Raw genomic sequence first — 17589 nt, 5'->3', positions numbered from 1 at the left:
TCAGCGCAAGGCACTTCAGCGCGATGTACTGTCAGCGCGAGGTAACGTCAGCGCCAGGCACTTCAGCTCATTATAATGTCAGCGCGAAGCACTTTCACGTGTACTACATATGTATAATACGCAGTATCTTACGCATTATCGCACGCACGGAATTAGTGGTCTCGTCTGCACTCTCGCTAGCGGAATTTGGTGATTTGGTGATTCTTTGACAAACTTGTTTTCACATAGTTTGAATTATTATTTTAGTTGGCATATAGCGATATGACAAGAGAATCCGTAGATTAGAAATGATAAAGTCGACCAACATTCGAAAACAAATTCAAAATTAGTAATTTCTCCATTTGCACGTCTGATTTCCAGGACGCGAACTCGATCGTTAAGTCGAGTGTATGAAGCTTTCCCGACTGGGATGCGCTGGCCAGCTTGCATCTGGCGAAGCTCCGTACGCGAAGCCTCCATCTTCAGTTGCTCCAACAGCACCCATACGTTGGGGTGGGTGATGTTCACCTTTCGGCTAAATCGATAGTGCCATCCCTCAACACTGTTGTTGGTCCTGACGTCCCTTCCATGGCAGCACCACAGCGACATCGGAACGTTAGCATTCTCAATCCAACCAATCGAAGGCGGCTGTGACCTGGTCTTCTGGCAGGAATGGCAATGCCATCAGTTGACGACAGCAGTCCTGTAGGTTACCAGCACTGTTAAGTTCCTGCATGCCAGCTGCCGGCTAATTGGTGCCCGTACGTACATTTACGTGTACGGCGCTGAAGTGCCTCCCGCGGAAAAAATCTGCGCTGAAGAAATTGGCGCTGACATGTCCCGCGCTTAAAAATTTCGCGCTGAAATCATCGGCGCTGTCAAGACACTGCGCTGAAATGGCACCGAGCTGAAATGCCTCGCGCTAAGGCGGTCGCGCTGAAGTGCACCGCGCTAACATGGACGCGCTGTCGCGGGAGGTTACCGCCCGTCGTTGTATTGCTGCCGAGTATTGAAGTCCGATCTGACCGTGGAGTGGTTTGTGTTGTAAAATGCGTAGCCGGCTACGTGACAAGCGGCGAAAGGCTGCTGTGGTGCTCGGGAGCTCGCGTCCGACTGATCAACGTGCGCAACGGAGAGCGGAGCTGGCCAGGTAAGAGTCGAGTATAGGGGGATATGCACGCGATCAGACCATCGTCTTTTGTGAGTTTTGTTTTTTTGGTTGTCAGTGGAGGTTAGTTGGTTTTATTTTTCAAGGTTTTGGAAGGGTTTGTCTGAAGTATTTATTTTGCAAGCAGTAACGGGTATACTGGTTTTGAAGGGGTGCAGAGGTAATGAATGGTAGTTATTGAGTTCACGGAGGTTGAGAATCTTGGGTTTACTTTAGATTGAAGAATACGTACTGGAAAGTTCAGGCATCAGCTGTTGCCGTAACATTGTCTTGTTATCATTTTTGTTATTTTTGGAGGTTTTGTTGATTTATCCACCTATTCTATCACGGGTTCCGGGTCACTGATGAGTACCATTTTCTCAATTTTTCTGTTTAGGAAAGTACACCTTTGGGCTGTTACTTGTTCGTGTTACCAGGGTGTCAGGCTGTCAGGCTCTGTTTTGAAGTACATACATGTAGGTTGAAGGTAGTTGTAGTCTTGTCGTACGAATCATTGCGGGGAGTGTGACTGCATTAATGTTGTTATTGTTGCCGTTGTTGTCTATCGGTACGAGAGTACACTACGCCGCCCAGTGGGCCTTCCGTATCCCTGTGTCGTTCATTTCCGCCGGTTTGCATACTGTGGTTGCAAATCACTCTGGTCCGCGTACCAGAAAGACAAAGTACATTGTGGATGCAGATGCACATGTCTCGAATGACACTGCTCTTACGCCTACTTGTGTTGTCTATCTGGCACACGTCGCCGCTGCTGATATTGCAGCCTAGGGAAACCTATTTGTGTCTCACTGAAGTGCCTGATGGCTTGTTACAGTTTGATGCGCGCCGTCGTTTCCGCCAATTGTGCCCTTCTGTTGTGTTTTTGGTATTCCGGCTGCTAAGTTCTCTTAGCCATATCATGAATGTTACGCTGCATTATGCTGGGCTGTTGCCACCTGGCCTTGACTGACCAGGCTGCCCATCATAGTTCCATGACCCGTCAATCTCGTTGTTACACGAAGCTGGATTCTGTCGTGAATCTGATCATTACGTGCAACACTGCTGGGGTCCTCTTTCCGCTTAAATCCCGTTGCTGGAGAGTCAATTCTCCCACTGCCGCTCAGATCATTGATCGTGGTGTGCAGTCGTGAGCCATGCTAACAGACTATCACGTCGTGCTCGTTCAGCACAGTTCGTGTGTGTACACACTTGGTCTATGGCTTGCATTTCGCTGAGGTACAAACCGTTGCGTTTCCTACCCTCATCATGTGTATCAGGTAAACGTTACGCCAGAAACTTTGTGCATGCGCAGTCTGTGTGCACAAAACGTTTGCCTGTATCTGTCTGCACTGCCCGTCCTCATGACGTTGGCGCCCGTCTGGTGCATCTCGTTTCTAGCAACCTTGTTTGGTTGCTGGTCCCCGCCGATTGGTCGAAGGTTCCCTGAACTTTGTGTATACTAACTATGGTGTGGACTATTCCGGTACGAGACCGTCTCTTGGATGTTGTGTATTGCGTCCCAACTACGCCCGGTCTTAGTGATTATTCTCAGTGATTCTTGTGGATCAACTGTCTCGCTGCCATGTTCTTTCTGAGCTATGCCAGCATCCATTGAGATGGAAGAAAAAAATTTGCTTCTTGAGTTGGTGGAAGATCTGCCTTCTCCCTACGTCAGTCCAGTCATCTGTGAGTGAGGCATTCCTACTGCTTCCTGACTTCGAGTCATTGGCTCTGCTGTTCTACCACTACGTCTCATCGTTTCATCATACCATCACTCACCTATAGTACGATGACATGAACAACAGGATTCCGTGGTCTGCTGAGCCTCACCAAGTATCTGTCTTACCCAGCCGTTGCAACCAGTTACTTGAGTATCAATTCTTCTGCTATGTCTTCGTTGTCCGTCCACCCTGTCACTACAGTTGAACATCGATTATCCGACCACCTCTGGGCAGACAACTGTCAGGCGGTGTTCAGATAAGGCAAATGTTCCGGATAAGAAAAAACTGTCACTCACACACTTTCAGTGGTTATTACTAGCCGCACGACCTTTTTACTTTTTACTTTTCCAAATTTTTGAATGGCTCACTACATGCACAGTGCGTACTCTACGGCACGTGCGCCCAAAAAAACTGTTACGGATAATCGAATGGTCGGATAGTCGATGTGCGGATAATCGATGTTCAACTGTATAGCCGATTCCGTTTGGTACTGCACTTACACGAGTACTGCTATGATGTCGTCTGTTCCCTACTACCCTGAGTGCACTGTTCCAGTCTACCATCTTGTACTGCCATCATCTTCTATAGTGTCTACAGTCGAAGTACTGTCTTCCATGTGCCTAATAGTGTCTGCTCAACTTGATTCAAGTGCTGCCGTCCACCATCGTCATGAGTACTGTCCGCACTGATCTCTGTCTGCTACCTGAGTGTCACCAAGTAAGACTATCTATGAACGAACAATTGTGCCCCATACAGTTAGTTCTCTAAGTTCAGCCTTTGCTCATAGCTAACTCTCGAGTGCCTACTGCCCAACTGTTACCCCTGGTCCTGTGCCTTAGGCAGTGAACTATTAGCTCCTAGCTCCATCGTGCTTTGATTAGGATTGTTTCCCAGCACACAACAAGATGTTGTGCCAGTAGATTAGATCCGCTGTCCATTCGTTTTGTTCTGTTCGGCATAGCTCATCAGTTATCCTATAGTTTTGTTCTGCTGCTAGTGACTGTTTTGCGTCACATTTTTTTCCACGGTTAGACCCTGCTAGAGATGCCGCCTGCCAAAGAAACTAGACTTTACATTGTGTTCATTAGTTTTAGCCTTAGGTTCTTTCCGATTTCGTTTTCCTGATTCGAAGTCTGAAGCTTTGTTCCCTTCTGCTCACACCCTCTTTGGTACTACTGCCATGTTTAGTTTTCTCTTATTTTAGCCCTTTTAATTTGCTCTTTTGTGTTGTTTCTTCCCGTCACGAGGACGTGACCCTTTTCTTTGTAGCCGAGGGAGATGTCATGGCCCTGCGTAGATAGTACTACTCACCAATACAACTGTATAGTAGTGCTGCACACATTCATTATCAGCCTGTCACGTACCTCTACCGCGGCTCTTCATCAATGTTCTCTTCCTTTTGATTAGGATAGGGTTACCTCTCCTGTCGCCGGACCTAGACTATCCATTACCATAGAACTGTCAGCTATTGTCTCTGTTGCCGGTCCGCTGTTCTGCTGTTCCGCTTAGTTGCTCCGATTCATGATTAGCATTAGCTTCAATACTTACTTGTAGATACATTACTCTTTGCTGAGTCACGGCACTGCACTCCAATGGTTTGCAGACTACCTCGAAGGACGCACCCAACAAGTGCGAATCGCTGGATCCATTGGTGTCAGCAGCACATGCTCATGTGGCGTCCCGCAGGGTTCCGTTCTCGGACCCGTGCTTTTCAACATCTACACCAGGCATGTGCCCACCATTGCCAGTCCGTCCATCTCAGTGCCGTTTGCTGACGATATTGCTCTCACGTTCAGCCACCCTGATTAGAGAGGTTAAGTTACACGTTTTTTGCCCTTTTTCAAAACGCGGTGCAAATCTCACGTTACGTGTAATTTTTAGAGGTTAAGTTACACGTGCGACGTGACGTGAAATTTTGCCTGGCAGGATTCGGGTTTAGTTCGCACAAATATCAAATCTTCCAACAAACTTGATAAATCTCGATAAAATTCCGGAAAATCACACAAATTCGGTCGGGATAACCAAGCGAAACTTCCAAAAACTCACGTCATGAACTTACGTGCGGGACAGTCAACTCACGTAAAACACGTCAAATTTTACGTGAGTTTTTTCACTTTTTGACGTAAAAGTTCACGGACGTAAGACTTTTACGTGAAACTTAACCTCTCTATTGCCAGGAAGTATCGCGAGTTCTAACAACGTCTACTTTGAAGTACAACCGAGATTGCTAACCACCTCCAGGAACGGAATCTAATCCTGAGCACTAGCAAAAGCCATGTCCTGCGAATTTCCGGCCAAGACATTACTGTCAAATGCCGTGGAAACCCGCTACCAGCAGTTCCCCATGCGAAGTACCTGGGCATCACGATAGACGAGCACGTTCGATTTGACGAACACGTTAACAATGCTGTGAAGAAGGCCTCGCAGAAGGTGGGAGAACTCTGGAGAGCCCGCCGTTGCCTTACAAGAAAGTCCAGAGAGCAGTACGTGAAATCCGTTGTGATGCCAGATTTGCTCTACGGGTCCGTGGCGTTCTCTGGGTGCCTTCGACAAGACCAGCGGTCCCGCCTTCAGGTCCAGCAAAACCGTGCGGCACGCGCCGTATTCGGCCTGCCACCTCGCACAAGCGCCCCACCTCTGCTTGCTCGTCTGCAGCTGTATGGCGTCGAAGAGCTCCACAAGCAAAAGACCCTTATTATGATCTGGCGTTGCTCGAATGGTCGGGTAAGCAATGCACTGCAAGCCCTTCTGGAGCATCCCAGTACTCGAACAACGCGCGCGCAACGCAGCTTGGGCCTTCGAGTGCCCAAATCTGCCTCCAAAGCCGGCCACGACCGTCCAACCGCTCGCGGGTCCATTTTATGGAACACCCTGCCATCCGACGTGCGTGGTATTACCCAGTACCACCAGTTCAAACAAGCCTGCCTCCCGTTCTGTCTTGCTAGCAGTAGCACCCACTACTGAACACTACAGGAATCTTTGAACGTTTGCGGTACTCCACAGTACCAGTCATGTGCTGTTTACCGCCTCCCCGTTGTTGTATTCTAACGTTAACGTACCTTGATGCTGAGTAGAAGTAGGTGCTGGTTGGACTTTTGGATGCTCTGGTTGGAGGAAGAAGCTTGCTTGGCTGCTGAGTTGCTTGGTTGCTGTTTGGTCTGGAGCTGACTGGGGCTGCTGTTATATCTTCAGGTTGGCTGAGTTGGCAGTGTCCTGCCATTGGATGAAGTCCTGGTCCAGGTCTGGTCTAATCCTTAGCGCTAGGGCTGGGTTGTGCGTTGCGTCTAGCTGGATTACCTACATCGCTACATCGCTGCATCACGTGCTGGATCACGCGCTGGAGTGGAGTGCTCGCGCCTCTGTTCACACTGGTGGGTTGTCTTCACGACGCTATTTTCGCGACTTGCTGCGGCCGTGTCTGCGGTAATCTGGTGCAAGATGAGCCTGGGTGACGTTGTAGACTTAGCCATTCTCACTTTCGAGGAACTGCGAGGTTTAGCTCGGCGGCATAGCATTGATGGCCTGGACAGTATGGCTCGCGCGGAGGTGGTCGGGAAACTTCGCGAGGCTGGTGTGGGTGTTTTACACCCATGAGCTGCTGGAGTCGTTGAACGCTTGGGTGAGATGATGCGGATTGTCGTTAGCATCAGTGACGAGTTGGCAGCGCTGAGAGACGACCAGCGGCGGCAGATCACGGCTGCAGAGGAGAAGGGTATCCCCTTACTAGAGGTTGAAGCGATTGTAAAGCGGGAACTGGCATCTCTCTCGGACAGAGTAGGAGACTTGGAGAGGGCCAGCGGCGGGAAACAGCACAAGCATGCCCGGCCGCAGATGACTGCTCCCCTGGCGAGCTATTCGAAGATTGAAAGAGCACAAAGAGACCTACATGCCACATCCCGAGGTGAAGGATCAGTGCTTGAAGACGTTGCTAGGAATGAACCCAAGGACTTGTATTCACAGGCCATATCTAGAGACACTGCCCCAATTGACCTTCCAATGGACATATCGGTTGACCAGGCGCCGTTCGAGGATGTCATGTCCAGGAAGGAGCGTCAACGCTTCAAGAGGCGGCTAGCATCAGAACCTTCCGGGACGGAGAAGGCTACAAGTCCTGCGGAACGGCAGACTGACAGTCGCAAAGCGCAGACAAATCCCATCCGCCGCCACGAGTCTTCACGTTACATCCGGGAACGTACGTCCGATAGCAACCCGACACCTTCGTTAGACACCGTCCCCAGAGGCCCGCGGAAAGTTCTCTACCTGGGGCAAATCCCGTATGGTTGCCAGGCACAGTCCATCGCTGAATGGTGCAGAGATCGGGACGTGGAGATAGTGCAATGTATTATATACTCTTCTGAATACTTCAGAACGGCCTCCGCGAGAATAACAGTTGACGCTCAGGACGTGAACAAAGTTAGTGAAAAGTCTTTCTGGCCTGAAACAGTTGCATACACTCTTCGTGACTGGCGCTTCAGGTCCGACCAAGCAGAGGCGCAATGAATACCTCGATACTGAATGCGCAGGCTCCAACTTTCTTTCCGGGTAGATTGCGCCATCCGAAAGCACCTTTCAGAGACAGGGGAGGACTGAGTGGTGATGCTAAGCTGAAAGTTCTACTGATAAACATCAGGAGCCTTCGAAACAAGATTAATGACCTAGCACAACTCACCCGCCAGCATTGTCCTGATGTTGTCTGTGTGAACGAGACATGGCTGGATAGTACAATTACTGATGGAGAAATCACGTTGGCAGGTTACAATAATTTGCGTGCTGATCGAGAGGATCAGGTTGGTGGAGGTGTCTGCTTATATTCCCGAACATCCTTGCCTCTCAAGCCGAGATGCGATATAGCTGCTGCTGGGGTTGAGAGTTGTTGGGGCGAGATTCCCTGCACTGGTGGGAGTTGCTTGATAGGCACAATCTATCGTCCTCCCTCTGAACCTATTGGCTACTGGGATCGCCTTGATGGTCTTCTACACTCAGCTATCACTCCGGACAGGAACGTTATACTGTGCGGTGACTTAAATGTGAATGTGGATCCATCAACGGCTCCAGATCATCAGCTCCATTTCCTGTCTGATCTAACGGCAAGCTACAGTCTCCACCAGGGCGTTCATCAGCGGACACGGTTTGCATCTAATTCCACAGCCACCACATTGGACCTGTTCTTCAATACGTTTGACCAGCACAATGTGGCAACGATCCATCCCGTGGCTTTCAGCGACCATGCAGCGGTCATAAGTGAATTCTACCTTGACCCGACAAGGAGTCCCGAGACATCAATGTTGTGCCGGAACTACCGAAGGATAAATCATGAAAGCTTCAAAGCTGACTTGATTCAGCAGAATTTTTGCAGCATCGAAGGCAGCCCAACAGACATGTGGACGGAGTGGAATAATCGCTTCCTGCAGGTGCTTGACACTCATGCCCCTCTTAGATCTTGTAAGCAGCACAAGCGACAATCGGTACCGTGGATGGACAGCCAGCTCTTGCACCTTTTGAGTAAGCGCAACCGGCTTCATAGAAAGTGGCTGTCAGACAGATCTGAGCAAAGGTACGCCACATTCAAAGCGGCGAGAAGGGAGGCCACTACTTGGAACCGGAAGCTGAAAGAAGCGTACTACAGTACAAAATTTCAGCTTGCGACTTGTGATGTAAAACAAACCTGGCGAATCATCAACCAGTTGACGGGGAAACAAAGAAAATCGGCACCGCTTCAGTGCTCAGCTGAGGCAATTCGAAGTGCTTTCGCCAAGATCGTGGAAGATCCCAGCCGCCCAGTTCATCTTCACCTACCCCAAGGGCCACGAACGGCAACTAGTTTTGTGGAATTTGTTCCTGTATCTATTGCAAAAGTCCGGAAGCTTCTAGAGCAACAGAATCCGACGAAGGCAACTGGCAGTGACGGCATCCCTGCAGCCCTTCTTCGAGCTCATGCAGATGTTCCTGCGCCGTCATTGGCCTTACTGTTCAACAAATCCATGAGGGAGGGACATTTCCCAGCTCCTATGAAGGTGGCCAGCATTTCACCTCTGTTTAAAGGTGGTGATCCCAGCATAGCAAAGAATCACAGACCCGTGTCTCTAATGTCGATAGTTTCAAAGCTTTTGGAACGAGTCATCCATGATCAGCTCACTCAGTACTTGTGCCGACATGATCTATTTCCACCAACTCAGTTCGGCTATCGTTCACATCATTCCACATGTGATGCCCTTGTATTAGCCGTTGAGGGCATATGCCAAGCCCAGACAAGAAAGTACTTCACGGGGATTGCTTTCGTAGATATGTCAAAAGCATTTGATAAGGTGAAGCACCAAACCCTTATTCAGGACCTATTCGAGGTCGGAATTGGTGGAACGGTGCTGCAATGGCTTGCAGACTACCTCTCAGATCGGACACAGTATGTCAAAGTCGGTCAGGTACCGAGCTCACCATACACCAGCTTCTCCGAGTACCACAGGGGTCAGTTCTCGGGCCCCTGTTGTTTATTCTCTACGTCCGTGACATTACGAAAGAGCTGTCCCCTTACAACGTTGCGACCCTGCAATTTGCGGACGATATCTCAATAATATTAGATCCAGCAGCATGAGCACGGATGAGGTGTCCCAAAATCTCTCAAGTGCTGTCCAGCACCTCGCCGATTGGCTTAGGAACCGCGGTCTCATCTTGAATGAAACGAAGACACAGATTATGTCGATATCGCCAGTACGATCTCAAACATTTGACTTGCAAGTGCAATGTAATGGACTGCCTCTGCCAACTGTTCGCTCTGCGAAATATTTAGGTCTCCACTTTGATGCGGACATGAGCTGGGACACCATGGTCGACCACGTCGCACGGGGCGTCGCGTCAAAAGTTGGCGTGCTCAGACGATACGCTACGTTCCTGCCCTTTCAATGTCGCATAGCCTATTTTCGTTCTTTCATTTTATCACACTTTATGTATGCCGCTTCTGCTTACTTACCATTTCTCACGGCGTATCAAAGTCGACGGCTTAATGGGCTCTTCAAGCGTGCTGTACGCACAGTCTGTCGGGTACCTCCCGGGACACCCACAAGCAATATTCTTACACGCATGAACATCCAAACATTGACCACATACACCAACATGCACCTTCTGGTTTTTATCTGGCGTTGTCTCCATGACTCCTCTAACATCAGCATGTTGTTCGCTAACTTTTTCAGCCGCAGTAATTCCACTCAAACTCGTGGTGGGCACAGCAATTTACTGATTGTCCCAGCCAGCCCAACTGCATATCTTGCCAAGCGTGTTACCTATGCTGGGACCATCTTATGGAACCAGCTCCCCGCTGCGGTCAGGCAAGAAAGAAAACGCAATCGCTTTAAGTCAATGGCTCTTGCCTTTTTGCTTACCAGATAAATAAGCCTTTTTACAAATACTGTATGCACTGCTCTTTACGTAATTTTCTCCCTATGCAAGTCGCAACTCCTGTTTTGAGTTGTTTTTCTTCTCTCTTTTTCTTTCCCTACTAGTTGCTGTTACACTCACTGATCCGTATGCACAGATATACAGCATTCCCTCACTAGTGGGACCATTGTTATTAGGCTAGGGCCTGTTTTGGACTTCCCACTCTAAATAAAGAATACAAACAAAAACAAACAACGTTATTCATTGACTGAGCGTTCTTTGCTTTGTACTACACCCTGCTATCATGTTATGCTATTTCCTACAATAGTTTACTGTTTCCATTCGCTTCCATGTAATTGGACGACACCGCCCGTTTGGTTCTGCGAATTCAAATAAAAATGTACCTACCTAGATCTACGCTGATGAAGCAGCCAGCGCGCTGAAGGGTACTCAGGGCCAGGCCCAGGGGGCACTGGATGACACAGTGGGTGCAAATTCAGAACCAACAGTGAGTACAAGCCAGTCAGCAAGAAGTACAGCTTCAGCACCTGAAACTGGGACACCTCAAGTTTCTTCACCTAGTCAGGAATCAGCCAAGCCAGACCAGCTTAACAAGGAGCTGGTAACTGCTCACTGCCCTCCAGATGACAAGGGAGGCTTTATGGTGGGCAGGGGACGGAAAACCTTCAGAGTGCCAAAAAAACTTGTTGACTTTTCAGGAAATGAGCTACTGACCGACTCGGACTTGGAACAGGAGGACATGGGTAACAACGAGAGCAACGACCAGCATATGACAGTTGGCGAACTCACCATATCGTATTAGATCATGACCAGTGTAGCTTTCTTAAATGTCTGTAGCCTTAGGAGAAAAATAGCAGAAATTGAAGACTTTATCTCAACCCGTGGAGTACACATCCTAGGCGTTGCGGAAACTTGGCTGTCAGCCGATGTAACAGACGGAGAAGTAAACATTCCTCATTTCAGTGTGTTCCGCAAAGATCGGGAAGGCAGGCAAGGAGGCGGTGTTGCCTTCTACTGTCATACGTCCTTGCAAGCCCGTCGAAGACGTGACCTCGAGTGTAAGCTGGAGATGCTGTGGCTGGAGATTCTAGCCCCAGGTCGACCAGGCAAAGAGACGGTCTTACTGGGCTGCTGCTATCGACCACCTAGTGAATCTGCAGGCTACTGGGATGGGCTGGAGTCAAACCTAGAGACTGCCTGCAGTGGACCGCAGACCACAACTGTGGTAGTAGGAGACTTCAACGTAAACTTTAATGATGCCCATGCTGTGACTCCTTTGCATCATGTACTCAACCAGTTTAACCTTCGCAACCACGTCACATCTCCTACCCGAGTGACCAGCAGTACTGCCACACTACTGGATCTATTCTTGTCTACCACCCCGATCCAGGGTGTTTGCGAGACTATACATTTGGATATCAGTGACAACTCTGCAATACTTGCCAGGCTGCCAATTTCAGCAAGTCACCACTTGAAGGGACAGCATCTGCGCAAGACTCGCTGTTTGCACAAAGTGGATTGGAATATGTTTACATGTGACCTGGAGAAGACGCTTACTACCTGTGTCTCTGTCTGTGTGGATGTGCTTGTGTCGTCACTCACTGCGGGAATCCAGACCACTCTAGACAAACATGCTCCACTTCGGGAACGGCGCCGCAAATCTCGACGTCCTTGTCCCTGGATTACAGATGAGTTAGTGGCAAGTGTTCGTGAACGGAACCGGGCGCATCGTCTCTGGCTCCGAGACAAAACCGATCAGAACCTTCAAGAAGCACACCGATCAGCTCGCTCCAAAGCACGGAAGTTGGACAGAAGTTTGCGCAACTTGTACTTCACTAAGAGATGTGATACATCAGATCAACGGCAACTTTGGGCTGTCATGAACGATGTCACAGGCCGACAGAAGACAGGGAAAGAACCTGAAGCGCAGCTTGAGTCACTCAGTAAATTGTTTGGAGACATTGTGCATGACCCTATGCGGCCACCTGAGCTGCATGTACCACATGGTCCAGCCTCCGCATCTAGCTTCTCAACATTTCAGCCGGTAAGCATGTCTGATGTTGCACAATGCTTGCAAACTGTGAGTCCTCACAAAGCATCTGGGAGTGACAACATTCCTGGAATTGTACTGCAGCAGTGTTCAGACGTCCTGGCACCTCCATTTACCACCCTAGTCAATGCATCCTTGACATCAGGTACTGTGCCAGTGTGTTTTAAAACATCACACATTATTCCACTGTTCAAGAGTGGCGATGCAACATCCCCTACTAACTATACCAGTGTCATTGCTCCCTATTCTGTCCCGGATTTTGGAGTTCTTTGTAAAGAAGCAACTCACAGCAAACCTCACGCAACATAGCATATTACCTAGCAGTCAGTTTGCCTACAGGAAAATGCACTCTACCGAAGATGCATTAGTTCTAGCCGCCAACCGTTGGCTGTTGGCCAAACAAGAGCGAAAATACACAGGTATTGTGATGGTTGACATGTCAAAAGCGTTTGACCGTGTCCAACATCAACGTTTGATTGATAAACTATTCATGGCAGAGTATTGTTATGGTTGGCTAGTTATCTGTCTGGTCGTACTCAGCGTGTCAAGGTGTGTGAGGCTCTCTCTGATGCAGTCCCATGCTCAAGAGGTGTGCCCCAAGGCAGTGTTCTGCCTTGGGGCACATACTTGAACATACTTCAGGCCAGGTTGTACACAAATACGCTTCACGTCTACGATCATGTTGCCGCCAAGTCGTGGCATCCCCCTCCGGAGGTCGGGGTCGACGTTTTGGTCAAGTTCATGCCGTTGCCATGCAACTTGGCCGCATGGCCGCATGGACGCTGGTTTTGGTCGCAGTGTGAGCGCGCCCTAACTCCACTCCTCTCCAGCCTGATCGCCCGTTTTCCGTTTTCGTGTAAACGGTTCAAAACGATTTGCCGTTCTCGTGTAAACGGTTTGAAAACGTTTCGAAGCCAGCCCGTTTTCGTTCCGTTTCGTTTCGTTTCATTTCGTCTCCTGAAGGCCCTATTTGAATATTGCGGCCAGCTAGCAGCTAGCTGTATGTGGCCAGCTGTGTTTGATGGTACGGGACGGGACAGATACGGGATAGCGCCAGGCGTGACACAAACAAACACCAAACGAGAGAGCTTGGAAGCTCAGGGCCCTGCGCTATGCTTTGTTGCCTAGCTCATCGTGCATGTTGTTAGAACTGATGGAAATGCTTTTTTCCTTTGATTAGCTACATCATTGTATTGCAAAACGTTTCAACGAGTTACTGAAGTAACGTCTTCTGCATAGCTAGCTATGGGACCGACGCTGACTCTGCCGATCACGGGCGTTCTGGAGTCGACGGGATGTCTGTCCTGACGTTTCCTGGGACCGGCGCTGACTCTGCCGATCACGGGCGTTCTTCTTCTTCTTCTTCTTCTTCTTCTTCTTCTTCTTCTTCTTCTTCTTCTTCTTCTTCTTCTTCTTCTTCTTCTTCTTCTTCTTCTTCTTCTTCTTCTTCTTCTTCTTCTTCTTCTTCTTCTTCTTCTTCTTCTTCTTCTTCTTCTTCTTCTTCTTCTTCTTCTTCTTCTTCTTCTTCTTCTTCTTCTTCTTCTTCTTCTTCTTCTTCTTCTTCTTCTTCTTCTTCTTCTTCTTCTTCTTCTTCTTCTTCTTCTTCTTCTTCTTCTTCTTCTTCTTCTTCTTCTTCTTCTTCTTCTTCTTCTTCTTCTTCTTCTTCTTCTTCTTCTTCTTCTTCTTCTTCTTCTTCTTCTTCTTCTTCTTCTTCTTCTTCTTCTTCTTCTTCTTCTTCTTCTTCTTCTTCTTCTTCTTCTTCTTCTTCTTCTTCTTCTTCTTCTTCTTCTTCTTCTTCTTCTTCTTCTTCTTCTTCTTCTTCTTCTTCTTCTTCTTCTTCTTCTTCTTCTTCTTCTTCTTCTTCTTCTTCTTCTTCTTCTTCTTCTTCTTCTTCTTCTTCTTCTTCTTCTTCTTCTTCTTCTTCTTCTTCTTCTTCTTCTTCTTCTTCTTCTTCTTCTTATTATTATTATTATTATTATTATATATTGGGAATAGAGTCAGACACAACAACGACCGAAATCAGTACACCAAAAATCTGTCCTACAAAAAACAAAGGAACAAGAAAAACAAGAAAGACGAAGTACAAAGAATCCTCAAAAAAGAGGGGAGAACGGGATATTATTATTATTATTATTATTATTATTATTATTATTATTTGTGTGGATTCACAGGAAGTGTGAGTTACGAAGTCTGAAGAAAACATTGAACGGTCTCTGCTTGGATGACGACTACACCATAGCTCAGTGGTTAGAGCATCGCTGGCTACAAGCGAGGGTCCCTGGTTCGAGTCCTGGTGGTGACAGTCAATTTTTTCTTCAGACTTTTCCCGTTTGTCTCTTTCCCTCAAACCAGTTAGTATTATTATTATTATTATTATTAATATTATTATTACTAGCAGCACCCCCGGCCAGCGTTGCCTGGCCGAATGTGGCATGCGGGTGAAGCAAGTACATGAACAGCACACGTGCTCAGCACGTGGTGGTGGCCAGACCGCTGAAGTCCTGGTGAGGGAGGTTCTTCATCGTTGGAAGGAGAAGGAGGGACGTCTGTTACGCCTTCGGGAGGCTGGTCAGGGTTGTCCATCACCTGGTGGCGGATGAAGCGGCTCAAAAAATTCATAAAATTACGAACAAAAGTGCGATGCGCTCTTCACTGCAGATCAGATGCAGAGTGCAGTCAGTGCAGATCTTTTGTATCCTTTTGTTGCAGATGTTTCTATTTGCAGAGAACAGTTCACGTGGTCCGCAGCGCTTGTGCGGCTGCTAGTATAGTACAGTGCTACCTATGACTATGTCCTATGGCCTTTGTAGGCTAGGTGGCTACATGATTCGCACGCAGCGTGCTCAGTGCTTCTGCGCGCGGCTGCCACTGCTACTCGTACTGATCGTGTCTGCTACCAGTACCACCTACACTGTTCGTACGCTTTGCGTGCTCAGCACGTGGTGGTGGCTACACGATTCGCACGCTTCGCGTGCTCAGTGCTTCTGTGGCTGCTTCCGCTAGCTACACGATTCGCACCCTTCGCGTGCTCAGTGCTTCTGTTCGCACGCTTCGCGTGCTAGCTCAGGCTGCAGGGCAGCGTTGCTCCGCAGCGCTTCACTCAGCGTGACACAAAAACACACGTCACAGGTGCCTCTTCTTTATAAGGAGCGTGACACACACACACACACAGACACACGTCACAGGTGCCTCTTAATAGTCTTATAACTTACTAGCAGCACCCCCGGCCAGCGTTGCCTGGCCGAATGTGGCATGCGGGTGAAGCAAGTACATGAACAGCACACGTGCTCAGCACGTGGTGGTGGCCAGACCGCTGAAGTCCTGGTGAGGGAGGTTCTTCATCGTTGGAAGGAGAAGGAGGGACGTTTGTTACGCCTTCGGGAGGCTGGTCAGGGTTGTCCATCACCTGGTGGCGGATGAAGCGGCTCAAAAAATTCATAAACTTACGAACAAAAGTGCGATGCGCTCTTCACTGCAGATCAGATGCAGAGTGCAGTCAGTGCAGATCTTTTGTATCCTTTTGTTGCAGATGTTTCTATTTGCAGAGAACGGTTCACGTGGTCCGCAGCGCTTGTGCGGCTGCTAGTGCTAGTGCTACCTATGGCCTAGGCTAGGTGGCTACATGATTCGCACGCTTCGCGTGCTCAGTGCTTCTGCGCGCGGCTGCTACTGCTACTCGTACTACATGTACTAGTACTACTAATCGTGTCTGCTATAAGCGCGCGCTACCACCTAAGCTACACTGTTCGCACGCTTCGCGTGCTCAGCACGTGGTGGTGGCTACACGATTCGCACGCTTCGCGTGCTCAGTGCTTCTGTGGCTAGGCTGCTTCCGCTAGCTACACGATTCGCACGCTTCGCGTGCTCCGTGCTTCTGCGGCCGCTAGCTACACTGTGCTATACACTGTTCGCACGCTTCGCGTGCTCAGGGTAGCGTGACACAAAAACACACGTCACAGGTGCCTCTTCTTTATAAGGAGCGTGACACACACACACACACAGACACACGTCACAGGTGCCTCTTCTTTATAAGTAAAGATATCCATATAAAAATCGCTCTGTGAGCGGTTCTGAAAAACCTTTACTGGTACTGCCCCGTCGTAAAAGTAAGAAATTAGAACTGGCCCATTGTCCCCCCAAATGCGAACTGATCCACCTAAATCGCGAATGACGGGACCCGAACGCACCAGTAGCACGAGGTCGGGAGGGCACAGGATCACGGCAATTATCATAGGGTAACACCAGTAGTAGCAGTAGAATTTATTATTTTGATAGGGAAGCCTTCCGCTAGTACAGTACATGGCCTATGGTCCGGACCAACGTCCCCATCTGCATCCACAGGTAGGAACCTCGTGCTACTGGTGCGTTCGGGTCCCGTCATTCGCGATTTAGGTGGATCAGTTCGCATTTGGGGGGACAATGGGCCAGTTCTAATTTCTTACTTTTACGACGGGGCAGTACCAGTAAAGGTTTTTCAGAACCGCTCACAGAGCGATTTTTATATGGATAATTTCAGCTCTTTTTCCGTTCCCTCCCCACCCCAACTACACAACCATGTGTATGCACACGGCACACACACGTGGCCACGCACACATACGCACATGCACACGACAGAAACAGGAAATTCTTCATGTGTAATGCCATGCAAAGCAGTGGCCACCGTACTTGAGGAAGTCAGTTGTGAAACAAAAATAATTCAACTACAGCGTGTAGACAAGCTGACGGCCAAAGCACAACATAGCAAACATGACATTTGCCCAAGGATTGTAGTTTGCAGACCATGCCATGGAAGCAGCGAATTCAGAATGTAATATCATACAAAGTGACAAGCAAGGACGTGGCCATCATACACCAGAAACTTGCAGAAAGTCACATATCCAACAGATAGAGAAGTGAACAGCAATCTGATACAGCCCACACAGGACAAAGCGGACCTGATACTCGTCCCAGGATCGCAAGTGGCAAACCCTTTTCAATGCATAACATGCAGGTGTACGTTAGACGCATGAACATCTGACAGTGTCGCCAGCATACGATAGGCACATTGCCTTTGGGTCATTTCATAATAATAATAATAATAATAATACAATGTCATCACATGTTTACCCCACAAGTTACACACATGCACAGTAGAAGCACAATGAAAGCAATGGAAAAGTACGATGTGGTTGCTGAAGCATCTTCACACTTCAAATTCAGACTTCAATGTGGTCGTCACGGGATGATATACCTGCAAGATACAAGTGATGAAGAAAGAAAGCAGAAGGTCGTGAGGTAGGCTATGAGACACCACAAACGGTTCACCT

At 48.6% G+C, this 17589-nt stretch overlaps 1 protein-coding gene across 1 annotated transcript; it reads left to right on the top strand.

Annotated features, from left to right (window-relative positions):
• Window positions 1-11038: 11038 nt before the first annotated feature.
• LOC135808915 (serine-rich adhesin for platelets-like) lies at window positions 11039-14205 on the top strand (the record flags this gene model as incomplete). Its single annotated transcript, XM_065322166.1, has 2 exons — window positions 11039-12277; window positions 13639-14205. Coding segments are annotated over exons 1-2 (1806 nt in total), but the record flags the coding sequence as incomplete, so codon positions are not given.
• Between the last annotated feature and the right edge of the window lie 3384 nt (window positions 14206-17589).

The sequence above is a fragment of the Sycon ciliatum genome, chromosome 1 (genome assembly GCF_964019385.1).
Source record: "Sycon ciliatum chromosome 1, ocSycCili1.1, whole genome shotgun sequence".
NCBI classification, from domain to species: Eukaryota; Metazoa; Porifera; class Calcarea; order Leucosolenida; family Sycettidae; genus Sycon; species Sycon ciliatum.
Note: the sequence above shows the minus strand (reverse complement) of the source record. Positions and strands in the feature narration are given on the sequence as shown.